General features: G+C 39.7%; 1 protein-coding gene across 1 annotated transcript in view; it reads right to left on the reverse strand.

Annotated features, from left to right (window-relative positions):
• KMO (kynurenine 3-monooxygenase) overlaps positions 1-17,159 on the reverse strand; it is a 56,130-nt gene that overhangs the window by 27,823 nt on the left and 11,148 nt on the right. The window contains 3 exon segments of the mRNA XM_030302144.1: positions 5,130-5,219; positions 6,405-6,502; positions 7,614-7,683. Coding sequence (XP_030158004.1) covers positions 5,130-5,219; positions 6,405-6,502; positions 7,614-7,683 — 258 coding nt within the window.

Here is a 17,159-nt window from a genome sequence, read left to right on the forward strand (position 1 = left end):
TGCCTCTTTTGTTCTGTTTTCCAGTCTTCTGTGTCATTAATGACCTAATTTCAATGGAAACCACACTTGCCATTCAAAATATGTTTGGAAACATTTAAATTAGGGAAACTCATATACGGAGGGAAACTATTCTTTCCTTATCAGTGGCCAGGCTTGGTTGACATCTGCATCATTTGGGAACTGATACACACATGGGTCCTGTGGAGAGTCCCTGTCCTTCTACCCGGCATCTGCAGGCAAAAGTTAGAGCCTCCCCCATCAAGCCCCACTTCTCCAATGCCTATCCTAAAAAGTTGGTCTTATGAAGAAAAAATAAGAACAAACAAGTCTTCACCATACATGTTAATCAAATTATAGCGTTGTTCACCTTGAACTTATATAGTGATGAACATCCATTGTTTCTCAATAAGACTGGGGGGGGGGGGACTGCATCTCTGGTGAAGGCTACAAAGAAATAGTTCTCATAGTCCAGCTCCACATTTCCTATCTGGATAGCTTTATTGAACTTATTTATCACAACAATGACAAAAACAAAAAAGAACTCTGGTTGTCAGCTGGCAGCCATAAATTTCAAATAGCAGCTCAAATGACTACAATTTAGTCTATTTTGTGAGTCAGTATTCAACTGTCCTTACTCATCATATTGCATTTTAAAAAATCCTATGTATTCTTCCTAGACATATAATAGAGTAATTATAAATGAATTCAACATTAATCCAAGACTGAAACTGGCTTCTGTCTGTTGCTGCTTAGTGACTCAGTTGTATTTTACAGACCAGGTTGTTTCAAACGAACCTTCACAAATGTCCTTAATAAAATACAACAGTGATTAAAAAAAGAAGAAACAAGTCAGGAAGTATAAAGAGGTCCTTGTAACCAAAACATTAACAATGAAACCTAAAGGAAGTTTGATAATCTCCTTTGGAGATTTGTACAACAAGAGTTGCAGTGCTGACTTTTTCAGATATTTTAGAAAAACATGTTTACACCCTATATCCTGAAAGCCTGTAAAAGGGAATGTTTTCTACTAAGGGGGCTCTATTTCTCTATTTGGGGCATAGGAACTGGGGAGCTAGGGGAGGTGGGGGGGATGGGAGAAATAGGTGAAGGGGATTAAGAGTACACTTATCCTGATGGGCACCTAGTAGTATATGGAAGTGTTAGATCACTATCGTGTGCACCCGAAAGTAATATAACACTGTATGTTAACTACACTGGAATTAAAATAAAATTAAAAAAAATTTTTCTCTGCATCATTAAAAAAAATTGGGGAGCTCTGACCTGCTCTGTATGTCAGAGAATATTTTGATAGTTCCCAGGACAATTTGGGAGGGAGATGGCTGGAATGAGCAAGACTGGAAGAGTCTGGACCCTGCCAGGGAGGAAAGGCAGAGAATACAACAGCTGGAGGAAGGAGGCTCAGAGAAGGTTGATGCCAACAGAAGATGGGCTGCCTGGGGATTTGCAGAAATCCTGGGGTCATGGGGAGGGCTTTTGACTTCCACAGGCTGTGGAATTGAGTGATTCAAGGCAATTTTATGTAGCTCTTAAAGGAGGCCCCATGTTCAACCCTGTCATAAGAGTAATGATGCAAACCAAAGAAAGAAAGGTGGCTGTAAATTTAGCACTGAGTTCTTAAGAATTGAGAATGACAGGACCGTGGGTGAGTGATCACTTCCTGCTCCTTCTGTGTTGAAGGTCCCATATGGTAACTCCCACCAACACCTTCACCCTCTTGGGCACCAGTAGAAATGAAGCTGTCCCACCCCCACTCCAGTGCTGGGGGTAAGAAACTCAGTTTGGTGCTCAGGTCCACTTCCCTCTGCTCATCTAATGTTCCGATATTCTGAACCATATTTTATTCCTCTGTCTACTCATACTTTGTTGACTCAGTCTCTGGGGAGGGAATGATGTCAGAATTGGCCTTCTTAGCTAACTCCCTGTGAATCCAAGACAAAGGTAGGGATGATTACTGTGGTCACTCTCAATTTAGCAAAAGCAATAATACAACTTAGCAATACTGCCCAGCACTCCTGGGAGCTCCTCCTACACCTATGTTGCGCTGGCCACTGTCCATGAGGACACCTGCCCTGTGCCTCCCTTGATGTTGACCTCATGTACTCATGCAGCCTCATCATACGTAAAACAAGGTGGTTGGATTCAACGAATCCAAGGTTGCTGATCACGCTATGATTCTGTAATGCGAAAGTGCATCACAAGTGTTCTTACCCAATACACACTGGGCACTTAAACATTTATATGTTTTTAGAGTTCTTGTCTCACCCAACTTCCGTCCATAGACGGATGCTCCTTTAATTGGGAGAACACTATTTTGCTGTCGATTTAATATTTAAACAAAATGTCCGCCTCAATCCTCGCTTTTTCCGTGAGGTCTTCTCGGAAAACTGAAGCTTCTTCCCTCTCCAAACCATACAGCTGAGCACTCCATCTCTCAGAAGAGTTCTTTTTGCAAGAACTTGATTACCGTCTGTCCTCAATGCTTACAAGCTCCTCTCCCAGTCCTCCGTAACCAGCACTAGCACGCAGTATGGAACACAGAAGAGTTAGTGTTTATGACAGGATACGTTTAGTACGTATAGCTTACCCTTGACTGGTATGTGTGAACCTTGTGTTCCTTTCCTACAACACCAAGCCCAGCTTGGGGCCACTTGAACAGGACATGTTAATTATCCAAAACTGTTTATCTGATCAGGGATGATCAGTGGATCTTCTTCCCCTTCCTTCTCCTGCCTGGCTCATACATTAAGACTCTGTACCTATGTTTTTACCATGCCAAAAATAAGCAGGTTACTCTTTTAGAAAGTCACTAAATGGAAAAAAATGGATCTTTCCCCACTCCCTCCCATCTCCCACGGGCCCTTAGTTGTTGGAATGTTTTCCTTTCTGCCACTTTTTAAATACATGTTATCGAGTAGAACACACATGATATAACATTTACCATTTTAACTCCTTTTTAAGTACACAGTTCAGTGGCATTAAATACATTCACACTGTGTATGGGCATCGGCAACATCCATCCACAGAAATCTTCATCTTATAAGACTGAAACTCTCTACACATTAAGCAATGGCTCCCCATTTCTCCCTCCCTCCAGGCCCTGGCAATCACCATTCTACTTTCTGTTTCTATGAATTTAACTACTCTGGATACCTCACATAAGTGTAATCTGGCATTTGTCCTTTTGTGAATGGCTTATTTCACTTAGTATAAAGTCCCCTCCAGTTTCAACCATGTTGTAGCAGGTGTCAGAATCTTTTTTTTTTTTTAAGGCCAAATAGTATTCCAGTGTATGTTGTATAGAAAACCTCCCCTTCTCCTCTGGTGAATGTCTTCTTTCCTCCCACTTACTACCACATGCACAACACTCTGACACCAGATGTGTTTTGTGGGGTGGGGGGAGGGGGGAGATTCCTCCACCAGGCCATTTCTCAGTGACACAAGCTGGCTGTCCCACAATTTAATCACTCTGACACTATCTGCCTGGATAGCCTCAGATCCTAAAGGTTAGGGTTCAGTGCCATGAGATTGTACCCCCCACTCCCCCCCACACACTTCAAATGCCAATGGCAATACAGTTTGCAACTGGGCTTCTAACCAGTCAGCTGTAAGTTAGATGTTCCCATGAGCCCCTCTTCAGGTTCAATTAATTTGCTAGGGCAGCTCGCAGAACTCAGGAAAACAGTAGACTTACTGTTTAAAGGGTACAGATAAACATCTAGATGGAAAAACATGTAGGGCAAGATATGTGTTTGCCCTCTGTGGGTGAGCCATCTCCAAGTACCTCCGTGTGTTCATGAACCTGGAAGCTCTCTGAACCCCATACTTTTGGGATTTTTGTGGCAACTTCATCACATGGGCATGTTGGATCATTAACTCCACTTCCAGCCCCTCTCCCCTCTCTTCAGATGGGTGGGGCTGAAAATTCCAAACTTCTAATTAAGGCTTGGTCTTTCTGGTGACCAGCCCCCATCCAGGAGCCCACTGAGAGTTACCTCATTAGAACAAAAGACACTCTTATTACCCAGGAAATTCCAAGGGATTTAGGAGCTCTGGATTAGGAATTACAATCAAAGACCAAATATTAGAAGAAAAGATTTCCTAGTGCTCTTATCACTTAGGATTCCAGTACTTGTTATTTTCTGTTTTCATTCTTGTTTTCTGAGAGTAGCATCCTAACGGGTGTGAGGTGCTTCAGCCACTTGTATCATCACAAGAGCCACACAGACTTTGTTCCCATGAGCACATGTGCTTATGCATCATCTCTACCTTCACTCTAGCCCTACAGAATCAGACTCCACGCTTTAACAAGATCCCAGAGGAGTCTGAGAATCGCTAATCCACCTGCAGTGGGAGCTCTGTGGGAGCTCAGAGACTCAAAGAATATAAACTTCATTTGGGCTCTGCCTTTAATAAAATAAGGCCTTGTTGGAAAAGCAAGTTGGAGTTTTTCTCTGGTTGATAGCTGTTTGGTACACTCATTCTGTCTCAAAGAAACAAACTTAGAAGGTATAAATATTAGATAAAAATACATACTTTCCCCACTCCGTGTGTTACTATGTGAAGATAATAGAAACACAAAGCAGAATAATGGATTTTCTTTTGTAAACTTGATTTCACCATCTGGACTCTGTTGTTTTAGAAATTATATAGCACTAAACACATTTTTGGTTCATTCTCTAAATTCCATTACAGTTAAATTTAGGGCAAGAGAGTCAGTTTGGAGAAGGTAACAACAGTGTAAAACCCTCTAGAGTTGTTCTTGCATTTTATGCTTGACAATAAATACATAGTAATCTTCTCTGTGTAACTGAAAGGAGATGGGAGAGAAAGGGTGTCCCAGGCCAACATGAACAATGCATAGAGGCAAAGAGCCTAATAGTGATGACAATGTAACTTACTTCTATTGAATGGTTATTAGAAACTGAGCCCTATTGTAAGCATCTCATCTCCTATGGATTAATTTATTAACTAGTGTATGTGTCCAAATTGCAGACCGACACAGGCAATGTCAAAGACAGATCTAGAGACAGGAAGGGCCAATAAGCCAGGGTCAAGTTCCAGACATTAGACTCCACTGTAAGTAAACATTATCTTCAGGGTAAACCAACCTGTGACTTGGTCCCATAGGGAACTGCAGACTTTTTTCCTGAAAGAGAGTGAATCATTCTTGCTCTCATGGGAATACCTTGGGCTACAATCTGAAATAAATCAAGAAATATCAATTTCAATTAGCATAATATGGCATCATAGAATAAGATAGATATCGGTTTTAAAATGTGAGTTTTCAAATATTTTCAAAAAATTAAAAAAATAATGCAAAGAGCCATGGAAGCACGGTGTTGTAGAAACTTAAGGAAAGCTATGTTCCTGCAGAACTTAATTTTTGATTTTTTTAACCTTTAGCTTTTGGAATCGACTTTTTTATCTGGTCTAAATCACGTATTACAATTAAGGGAAATGGGTCAGTGTCAGAGATTTTCTCACGATCACAAAACAGAGCAATGCATGAGGAGTAAAACACAGGACTCCCAAAACCCCATGCAAAGTATTTTCCCACACACATATCTGAGGAAACTGGAAATAGAACTGACATCCATACTGGCGTATATGATCATTGAAAAGGCACTTTGTCAGCAAAAGTATAGCAGAAAAATATATTACTTCTGTTCATATTTCCAAGCTACTGCTAGACAGTGAGAAGTTTGCCAACGCTGAGACTACATGAGGACCCACAATTCTTATCCAAACCCTTGAGGGCACATCAGTTTCAGGATTTTAAAGTTTTCAAATTTTAGATAGGTAATTCTAAGGATATCCCATAACACCCAGTGGACTCTGAGGCATCACCCCAAAACAGAGCACAAATATCTGTAGCAAAACATATTCACACTAACCGAGATTTTTTTTTTAAGCCATAAAAAGCGTCACATCAGGTCAAGTTTGCTGCTGAATTAGTGATGAGAAGTTTTCTGTTTCCAGAGCTCTTTGGAGTACAGAATTGTGGGTAAGAGATTATGGACTTGTATGGTCAAAAGAATGAGGTTTGTAGGCCGGCCTCCTATCATCCTGGATGCAACCTCAGGTCACACTTCCTGTAGGCTGAGACCCACCATTGGATTGCAAACCCAGTGTCGGAAGAGATCATCAGGGAGAGTCACAGGATCCCCCTGCCCTCATCATGCCCCAGTTCCCCAGGCTGCCTCAAGTGTCCAATGTTCACCCTCCTGCCAAATTTAGAAGTTTGAAAACCTTTGTAGACTGAGTTTCCATGCAAAGGTTCTTGACATTAATTGGTACTTTGAGCCTGGATGAAATCAAGAGCATGCAATTGTTGGAAAATAGCAGGTATTATCTTTCACAAGGAAAATACATTAACAAGGTACCTGATCTTCCAGGCCAATGGCGTGCAAGGCTTGCCGTCCTCTATAAGAAAGGGCCAAGTTAATGCTTCTTCCACGTGCAAATTTAGCCACTCGGAGATCTAAGACATTGAAAGTAGACTCTGTATTACACACAGCTCATTATTATCTTAGGACAGAGTGAGCAGATAGCACCTGAATAACTGGTGCATTCAGGACCAAGTTAAAAGACCTTGTTAACTCCTTTAAAGAAAACACTAACAGTAGTAATTTTGTATTAAGTTAAATTTAGATAGTTGAGGTTAAAAAAAATGAAGTTCCTCTTTCTAAAAAAAAATTCTTTTTAAAATGTAAAGACATGGAAATGCAAGCTGATGCAGCCACTCTGGAAAACAGTATGGAGTTTCCTCAAAAAACAAAAAATAGAACTACCCTACAACCCAGCAATTGCACTACTAGGCATTTATCCAAGGGATACAGGTGTGCTGCTTCGAAGGGACACATGCACCCCCATGTTTATAGCAGCACTATCAACAATAGCCAAAGTATGGAAAGAGCCCAAATGTCTATTGATGGGTGAATGGATAAAGAAGAGGTGGTATATATATACAATGGAGTATTACTCGGCAATCAAAAAGATGAAATCTTGCCATTTGCAACTTTGTGGATGGAACTGGGGGGTATTATGCTAAGTGAAATTAGTAGTCAGAGAAAGACAAATATCATATGACTTCACTCATATGAGGACTTTTAGAGACAAAACAGATGAACATAAGGGAAGGGAAACAAAAATAATATAAAAACAGGGAGGGGGACAAAACAAAAGAGACTCATAAATATGGAGAACAAACTGAGGGTTACGGGAGGGGTTGTGGGAGGGGGGATGGGCTAAATGGGTAAGGGGCACTAAGGAATCTACTCCTGAAATCACTGTCGCACTATATACTAATTTGGATGTAAATTAAAAATTTAATTAAAAAATTTAAAAAATAAAAAATAAAATTAAAAAAAATAAAAATAAAAAAATAAAATAACCTATAAGCACACACACACACACACACACACACACACACGAAAGAGAAAAATGATAGAGGAATGTTTTACAGTGGAAATCTTTTTCTTGCTATTCTGAAATACCACTGATATACGATGGTTATGTCAGTAAAAGAAAATGTAAAGAGAAAGAGTTCAGAGAATCAGAACCACATCTCACAATTTTCAGTAATGTCTTACCTTCCCTAGCTTCATATACATCAACTTGGAAATTCCTCTTTGCAAGGAAGCATGCATTTAATGATCCAACCTAGGAATTAAAGCAACGTTTTTCATGTTTTTATCTGACGTCACAAATATAGGGAATTTTTACTGGTAAAGTGCAGCATCAATGTGTCATTGTATTTGTACTGTATTTGGCTGTCACATCGATTTATTCAGTCACTACCAGAACGCACCATTGGAAAAATAGTGGGATTAACTCAGGATTAAACGGTATCATTTCAAGAGGTAGCTTTGGTGTTTTTTTTTTTTATTTTTATAGTGAGATATAACTTTCATACATAAAGATCTTAAAACGTGTACAGTTTACAGAATAGTTAGAAAGCAAACATCCATATAACCACCACTCTACCCATCCATACCTCCCCCACCTGCTCTCCAATTAAGATTCCCAGCCTTTCACCTATGAGTAAATGTTATTCTGACTTTTGTAATAACCCATCCTTGCTTCCTTATAGTTTTACCACTTAGGTATATATCCCAAGGCAGGATAGTTTAATTTTGTCTGCATTTGAATCACATAATTAGAATCACACTTATGTATCTTTTCTTCTTTAACTCAACATAATGCTTCTGAGATTCGTCTATACAGCTGCACGTAAACTCCAGGTCACCCACTTTCATTACTGTATGATTCTTCATTGCATGAACATCTCACAGATTATTTAGCTGTTCTACTGTTGAAGGACATTTGAGCTGTTTCTGCTCTGGGAATATTTTTTCCCAGTTTTTTTCAAGTTTATTATTTTTTGTGAAAGAGAGAGTGAGAGCAGGGGAGAGGCAGAGAGAGAAAGAGAGAAAGAGGGAAAATCTCAAGCAGGCTCTGCACTGTCCGCCCAGAGCCCAATGTGGGGCTTGGACTCATAAAACTGTGAGATCATGACCTGAGCCGAAATCAAGAGCCGGGTGCTTAACTGACTGTGCCACCCAGGCGCCCCTATTTTAATCCAGTTTTACTGCAATATAATTAACATATAACATTGTATAAATTTAACATACACAACATAATGATTTGATAAGTGTATACATTGTGAAATGATGGCCCAGGAATATTATTAACAATGCTGCAAAGAACATTTTTGTACATGTATTCTGGCACAGAGGTGCATAAATTTTCTGCAGGGTTCATACACAGAAGTGGAATTCCTGGTCAAAGGTTTATGTATCTTCACCTTTATTGTGTCAAACTGTTTCGAAATTTTGTACCAGTGTGTTTTCTCAACAGCAGTTTCTGACAGTCCATTTTTGCCAGCACTTGGTGTTCTCAAACTTTTAAATCTTCTGGTGAATGGGTAAGATAGGAAAGCACTTGGTTTTGATCTGCATATGACTGACTGCTAGAAAGGTCAAACTCTTTTCCATATACTGACTGGCTGTTTGGATCTCTTCCATAAAGTGCCTGTTTAAGCCTCTAGCCTATTTTCTATTGGATTATCGGTCTTTTTTTCCTACAGATAACTTGAGTTATTCATAGATCTGAGTACAGTCTTCATCATTTTTAAATGTTGCAAATGTCTTCTTACATTCTGTGGCTTCCCTTTTAAACTTTATAATACCTTTAAAGAGTTTTTTTATTACTGAAGTATGATGACATATTGTTCTATTCATTTCAAGTGTGAGACTCTACAGTGGCTTTTAAAAAGGAGTTCTTTATTTTAATGCAGTCACCTTTATCCATCTTTGACATTATTAATAATGCATTTGGTATCTTGTTTAAGAAATGTTTTCCTACTTTGAGATTAGGAAGAATTTTTTTCTCTGTTGTCTTCTCAAGACTTTATAGTGTTGCCTTCTGACAGCTTTATGTAGGTTATAGCAATTTATTTACCGCCTCATTGCTAACAACTTATATTTCGTAAGATCATCCATATTCAGTGATCACACTAGAATTTTCAGCAACATTGAATGTTGTTAACTAACTCTCTTGTTGACACCCTAACCTTCCTTTGTTTTCCAGTTGTCTTCATACATCTCTGGCCATTCCTTCTTTTTCTCTTTCATCCTTGCAAGGAAAGACCGTCAAACATTGGAGTTTCTCAAGCTTCCAGTCTCGTCCATCATCCACACCCATGGGGATTCAAAGACTTTCATCTCTTACCCAGATCTCCTACTTGAGCTCATGCATACAATGTTTCATTGCTGTAGCCTCCTAAATATCTCCAAGCATCTCAAAATCAATGGCTCCAAACTGAAACGTGTAATTTTGCCCTGCATTGTGTCAATTCTCTCCACATATTCCTATGTAAATGAATGATATCCATTTATCCTATCCATCTAGTTACTCAAATTAGAAACCTAAGTGTCATCCTTGGGACTTCTCTCCCCCTCATTCTCTGCATCCAATCCCTTCCAAGCTCTGCCAGTTCTACCTTATAATGTTTCTTTACCTATCTCTTTTCATTTTTACCCTTACGCTTCTATCATATCATGAGCATTATGCTTGACCAATGTCGGGCTTTCTGTCTATTCTACCAGCCAACCTATTCTCCGCAAGCAGCCATTTGGTGTAACGGTGAAATGGGTTATCTGAACTAACTTCTGCTACGAGGTAAAGGAAACATAGAGATGAACTTGATGTTTGGAGCCATGTCTGAGGGTATCCACTAATTGCAGGACCCATTGGGAACTTCAACAGAGTTTATGACCATGAAACTGGATGGATAAAATCTGGAACTCAGGACAGCAACCCTGATTTGGGAGGGTTTAATAAATCTGCAGGCTTTGAGTCAGGACCCTAAACAGGTACATCCTGGAAGTCAAGTAAACTGGAAATGAGCCAATGATCAAAGGGACAGTGGACTGCCTAGGAATCATTCCTAGTCCTGTTTGGATCATGTTCATCCATCCGGGACTGCTGTGAACCACAGCCACCTGACAGAAGCAAACAGAAGCCTCTCTAGAGAAAAATGCATCTTAGGCCTCAAATTTTCTCCACAATATTTGAAAACTATGCAGATCATATAGCCTTCTTTCAACTGCTTGTACACACCACACTCTTTCTGCCACCAGAGAATTTAGCACATACTATATCCATGGCCAAGAACCTTTTTCCTTTCCCTCTTTACTTGGTAAACCCCCATTCATCCTCAGGATTCCATTTGGTTTCACTTCCTTGAGGAAGCCTTCCTCGTTCAAGCTACTTCAACCCCCTTCTTTTAAGTTCTCATGGTGCTACAGACTTTTCCTTTGAAAAATGTTAAGGGTTGAGTTGTGCGCTCCCAAACTCACATGCTGCAGTCCTAACCCTGGGCCTTAGACTGTGACTTATTTGAAGATGGGATGTTTACAAAGGAAATTAAGTTAAAATGAAGTCATTAGGATGGACCTTAATCCAACATGACTGGTGTCCTTATAAAAAGGGGGATTTGAACACTGACACACATAGAGAGCAAAGATGACATTTAGAGACATGGGGAGAAGCTGGCCATCTGCAAGCCCAGGAGAGAGAGCTGGAACTAATCTGCTGAAACTTTGATCTTGGACTTCTAGCCTCCAGGATTTTAAGACGACAAAACTCTGTTCTTTAAGTCACTTGGTTTGTGGTATTTTGTTTGGCAGACCGCAGAAACTAAAAAGCTTTTCACAATTGGAAGTTTACAGCTTTAGGGAGATTGTGTGGTCAATATCTGTCTACCCTCCTGGGCTGCAAACTGGTTTTGCTCACCATTTTATCCCTGGCCTCTACCATTGTGTTTGTAGCAGAATAGAGTTACTTGATCAATATTTGTTGATTGTATACAATGAATGGTAGAGCTTAAATTTTTAAATAAATTTTTAACCAAACCAAACCAAAATTTACGGAGCAGCTATGATATATGATTTAATCTACTACACTTTAGAGATCTAAAGGTTATTAAGCTAAGTCCGTGGAGCAGTAACACCTAATTCAGTTAAGAAGAGACAAACATATAAACCAACCAAATACTTAGTAAACCATTTTTGAGTAGAAGGCCACTTTTTACTAAACATTTTGCAGATACCCAGCATCATTTAAATTTCTAATATAGGTGGTTTAAAAATATATATAATGAATTAATCACAGAATATTTACATATACCCCAAGAATAATTATAGTTGATCCTTGAACAATATGGGGGTTAGGAGTGCTGACCCCCTGCACAGTCAAAATCCACCTATAACTTTTGACTCCCTGAAAACTTAACTACCCAGTAGCCTACTGTTGACCCGAAGCCTTACCGATAACATATTAACACAAATTTTTGTTATGTATATTATATACTGTATCTTAAATATAAAGTAAGCTAGAGAAAGAAAATGTTATTAGGAAAATCATAAAGAAGAGAAAATACATTTATAGTACTGTACTATATTTATCAAAAAATCAACATATAAGTAGACCCACATAGTTCGAACTCTGATTGTTCAAGGGTCTACTGTATGTTTGAGTCATGTAATTTTATTCAATTTTCCAAGTATTCTGTTGTGCTATAGGTTGAGAGACCTTTCCTAGCAAATAATTCTGGGCCCTGAGGTGGAAATCAATATTGAAAAAAACAAAACAAAACAAAAGGTAAATGCCTAGAGAACACAACAAGAAAGGGATAAATTTTTGCCTTGAGGGATGTGACAAATTTTATTTTTTAAAGATGGCCATAACAGTATATCCCATCCTACATACTGTTCTACAGTTATGACCTCGATACTCCTTCATCAGAAGATGGAATTCATTTCTCCATTTCCTTGCATCCAGGAGGGTCTGTGATAACCTTGATCAATAAAATGCAGTAGATGTGACACTTGAGCTTTTCCCAGGCATAGTCTTTAGGTGGCCTGCAAGCTTCTGCTTCCTGCCTTCTGGAAGCCAGTGATCATTTAAGAAGAATAAATAACTGGAGGCTGCCATGTGTGAAAAACCCAAGTCACAAGGGCAGGCCATATGCAGTTGTTCCCATCAAGAGTCTCAGCTGAGCTCTCTACTAACCAACAGCTCATACCAATTGGCTATCATGGGAGGGCACCATCTTGGACGTTCAGCTTGTCAAGCCCTCCATGACTGCAGCCATATGACAGACCACTCACAGGACTGTGAGGCATGGTAATAGAGTATTGTTTTAGGCCACTAAGCTTTAGAGTGGTTTGTTACATAGCAAGAGATAACCAGAACAAAGGGATTGGTAAAGAACTTCCTGGAAAACATTACTTTTGACTTGAGCTTTGAAAGATGAGACTATTTTGATATGTAGAGAAGAAGCAAGTTGATAAAGAGTAAGAATCCTCTTGGAAATTTAAAAACAACTCTCAAGAGATGCAGAAAAATTATATTATTGCCTTCCCAAATATTACAAGATATCTATTCCTTGCTAGGTATTAAAAGTGATCCAGAGAAAATAGCTGCCTCAGGGAGTTCACAGTCCTATGTAGGTCTTCATTTTTTTCTAATATTATTTGACACACACACACACACACACACACACACATTCCTATGTGCTACCCATGTGCTAGGTTCTAGGGATACAACAGAGAGCAAGATATACCAGGCCTCTCAAGGGGATTACAGTCAATGACCACACAAGGTGATCAACAATATAGTAGAGGAAGTTCAGCTATGAGAGTACAGAGGAAGGAGGCTCAAGTCAAATTAAGGGTGTGGAGTGGGATAGGGTATGACTTCCAGGAGAAAAAATGTAACTGAAGGAGGAGGATTCTAAGTAGAAGATGCACATGATAAACATTAAAAGTAACTACTAGAGAGAATGAAACAAATCTGATTTAGGAAACAATACTGATGATGGACAGTGCCCTTGAAGTGGTCATGATGTATACAGCTCTACTCCTTTAATCTGCACTTCAGCCATGTGAAGGAGGTACTGTTGTTATCTTGTCTCATGGGTACAGAAATTGAGGCACAGAGAAGTGAAATGGCCTTACCTAAGTTTTACACAGCTAGTGAGTGCTGAAGTTGATGTGGAGATTCAAATGGATCCAGTCTGGTTACAGAATATGAGTGCTTTATCAATAAAATAGAAGTGTGTCTGGATACCATTGGAGATACAGTTGAAGATGGAGACTGAATTTATAGTGGCACCAAGATGTGAGGTTAGGTTGTATTTTTTCCTGCAGCACTGAACTGTGCAGAGGAAGAAACCCACTGGAACCAAGGAAGGGTGGGTTTTGGCCATTTGGATGGGATGGAAAGCAAGAACTTGAAGATTTTATTTGAACTGATGGACAGTAACCACCAAGTTGGATGAAATGCAAGGAAAGCAGCAGAAGGCTCCCGAACAGGGAGAAGTAGGAGGTCCCTATAAAGAGCAGATGTAGTAAAGGCAACTGTGTGAGGGAGTGAGGAGGTTTTTAATCAGAGTCCAAGGTCTGACTCTGTTGCCCTAGATGGAGCAGTGCTGTGGGATGACAAGGTCCAAGTCCAACACGGGTCATGGGACTTGGAGGCTGAAGTATGGTGGAGATTGAAGAAACTGGAAGCGTGCAGTTCAAAGATTAAGGGGCTAGGGAACTGCATGGGTCATCCATGTGAATGTTGATAGTCCCTCAGGGTGAATGGTGGGGCTGGGATCTAGAAAAAAGATTATGTGAAAGTGCTGGAATCCTCAGTACTGGTGGGAAGTGGCTCAGGTTGATTGACAACAACAGAATGGAATATAAGTAGATGACACAAGCCTCAGAAGGCTCGCAAATAACACGGAAGCCTACAAGTTCCAGAAGTTGCAGTGTAGAGTAAGGATACCATGCAACTCCCCATCCAGACATACTCAAGATGTGGGAGAAGGCCGCAAGTTTTAAACTAAAGCCAGGAGTTTCAGGGGAAAGTCAACAAGTAAAGTGAACACACTGGAAATTTTTGCTTACCGTTAAAACTGAGATCCAGAGGACCCTCTGGAAGGGAAGGTAGCAGTGAGAAGCTGGAGAGAGGAATCACAGAGCTAGATGGGGGCACATCTGGAGAGGGTACTCCCCACGGTTTCCCTCCAGGAGCCCAGAGGTGGGAGGCCTCAGAGGTTCTCAGCAGCTCCCTGGTGGTTTAGGAGCTAAGGAGAGGACCGTGCCCCAGCTCAGTGTTCAGGGTCTGTCAGTACAGGAGCAGGCACAGGCTGACACGAGTCCTTGCCTTCTATTTCTTCCATGCCAGTGTTTCCTCCTCTGCTCCAAATCACCTTCACATCTAAGCACCTATGTTTGTTTTTTGTTTGTTTGTTTTTGTTTTAAATAAGCCAATGGTTCAAGCTTGGGTTCCTGTCACCATTCATTGATATTGTGGCCACCAAACTTCCTCATATCACTCAATTTCTGTAGACCGATGATAGTTATTTTAAAACTTTGCTCCTATTTAATCATTATGTGCGTAGAAAGGTTTCAAATTAATTTTTTTGCAAAGCAGTTCACATATTTAATATTCTGGAAGGCCAGCCAAGATCCCTGTTCAATTATTTTGTTAAATAAATATGCCAGGGTTGGGGTGGGGGATGAATAGATGGATCACAAAGGATTTTTAGGACATGAAAACACTCTATATTATACCCTAATGGTAAATACATGTCCTTATTCATTTGTCCAAACCCACAGAATGTACTGCAATGTACACTACGGACTTGAGTGATGATGATGTGTCAATGTAGGCTCATAATTATAGCAAATATCCCAATTTTGTGGGGATGCTGGCTAACAAGGGAGGCGATGCATTGTGGGAGCTGGAAATATGGAATCTCTGTACCTTCCCCTTAATTTGCTGTGACCTAAAAACTGCTCTAAACAAAAGTCATAATAAATAAACCATTTATTTCCTATGTAGCCACTATTGAAATTATGAACACATTCTTTGCTGGCATTTGATGTGTCTGAATAGATCATTACAAGTTGTTCTCCTTTTAATCCCTCAATCTGATTGCTTTCCTTTCAATTCTTCAATCTGAAGTGAGTTCATCTCTATTTCTGGCATCACTTTCTCAACAGTGGTCAAGATGCCTCAACTACCAGTATGACTTGTGCCTGGCACAGAACACTGTATGTCTTAACATCTTTTCCATAACTTTTAACTTCTTTCCAGCACAGCCTTAGACTCAGTTTTCCCCCACTATAGCTCCTTTTGATTTACTTCTTTTCAACAGAAACATGTTAAATTTCTTACTTCTCTGTTCTCTTCCAACTTATGAAAACTTTCCTGTCTATCTATATTCCTTTCATTTGTGTGTTAAAGAACATCTAGTAAGGGCAATAGTAGTGATAAGTTTGTATTAGTGAAAATAAATCTGGAAGATTAGAAAACAATTACAGAAGTGAATAAAGCCTAAATGGACTAAGTCTCCCCGAAGAAAAAGAGAAAGGCTTGAGAAATGTCTCTTTCTTTCACAGTGTATAGTTCTAACTGCTCCTTTTATGGTGGAAGCAAGACTGGGAAGGATATTGATAAGGAGACCAACAGGGTCAGGAATGATAGAATAAAGCTAAATCTAGTAATGTGGAAGTTGATCTTCCTTATTGGGAAAACAGGTCAGACAAGGAGCACATACAAGCCACAATCTAGGTGACTAATGATCAGTGAAAACCTGAGGTGGGAAATAATCTAAGAGTAGACAGACGCAAGAAATGCCCTCGTCCATTTCCTGGGAACTCAGCTACAAGAAAGGACGTAAAAGCAAGTCTCAGCGACTGTGCTCAGAATAGACTCAGTTCCAAGCCAGTGGGGGGCCACTGGTCTACTTTCATGAGTTTCTTAGGCTCCTTTTCTTTGACCCATATTGATTCCAGGATCTGGGGAGAGGAAGCTGCCTGGAGTAGATATTCCTCTTCAGCCTTTTCTAAGGTTGGCAGGTATCGATCCCTCTCCAGTCCCCAACATTTCTTGTGTGTTCGCCAACTGAACACGTATACATGGTTCCTCATGGGGCAAGGGGAGATGGAATGCCAAGTGATGTGGACACAATAGGATTAAACATAATCTTGGTTCATGAAAAATCACGTGTTAGAGAGAATGAGGCCCAGTGGAAACTCTTATACATTACTAGTGATGATGTTGTCAAACTGAATACTCATATATCTGACAAATCTGCAATGTATCTTTAAGGCATATGCCTAGGGGGCACAAGTCAGAATGTTCAGAGCAGTACTCTTCATGACTAAAGCAGGCAAACAAAAATACTGGAAACAGCCCAAATGGCCATCAAAGAGGAATGAAAAATAAATCATGGCATATTCACACAATGAAAGGAAATAATATGAATATTTTAGTAGTACTATAAGGGAAAAGAATAAGCCCCAGATGATTTCATTCTGCATGGCACTCTGATAAATAAAGAGAACCAACCGTAAACCACAGATATATGTATACATGTAAATTTTAGAAGCATGTATGTGAATTATTTATGTGTGTTTATATGAGATAAATATATCATATATACATAGAACTTATGCAAGTGAATGATAAACACAAGATTCAGGGCAATGTTTATAATTAGCACAGAGGGTGATAGATGTCATTGGCAATGTGTTAATTCTAGTGTTAAGTGGTGAGGTGAGTTACTACCTCTT

The sequence above is a fragment of the Lynx canadensis genome, chromosome F1 (genome assembly GCF_007474595.2).
Source record: "Lynx canadensis isolate LIC74 chromosome F1, mLynCan4.pri.v2, whole genome shotgun sequence".
Taxonomy (NCBI): Eukaryota; Metazoa; Chordata; class Mammalia; order Carnivora; family Felidae; genus Lynx; species Lynx canadensis.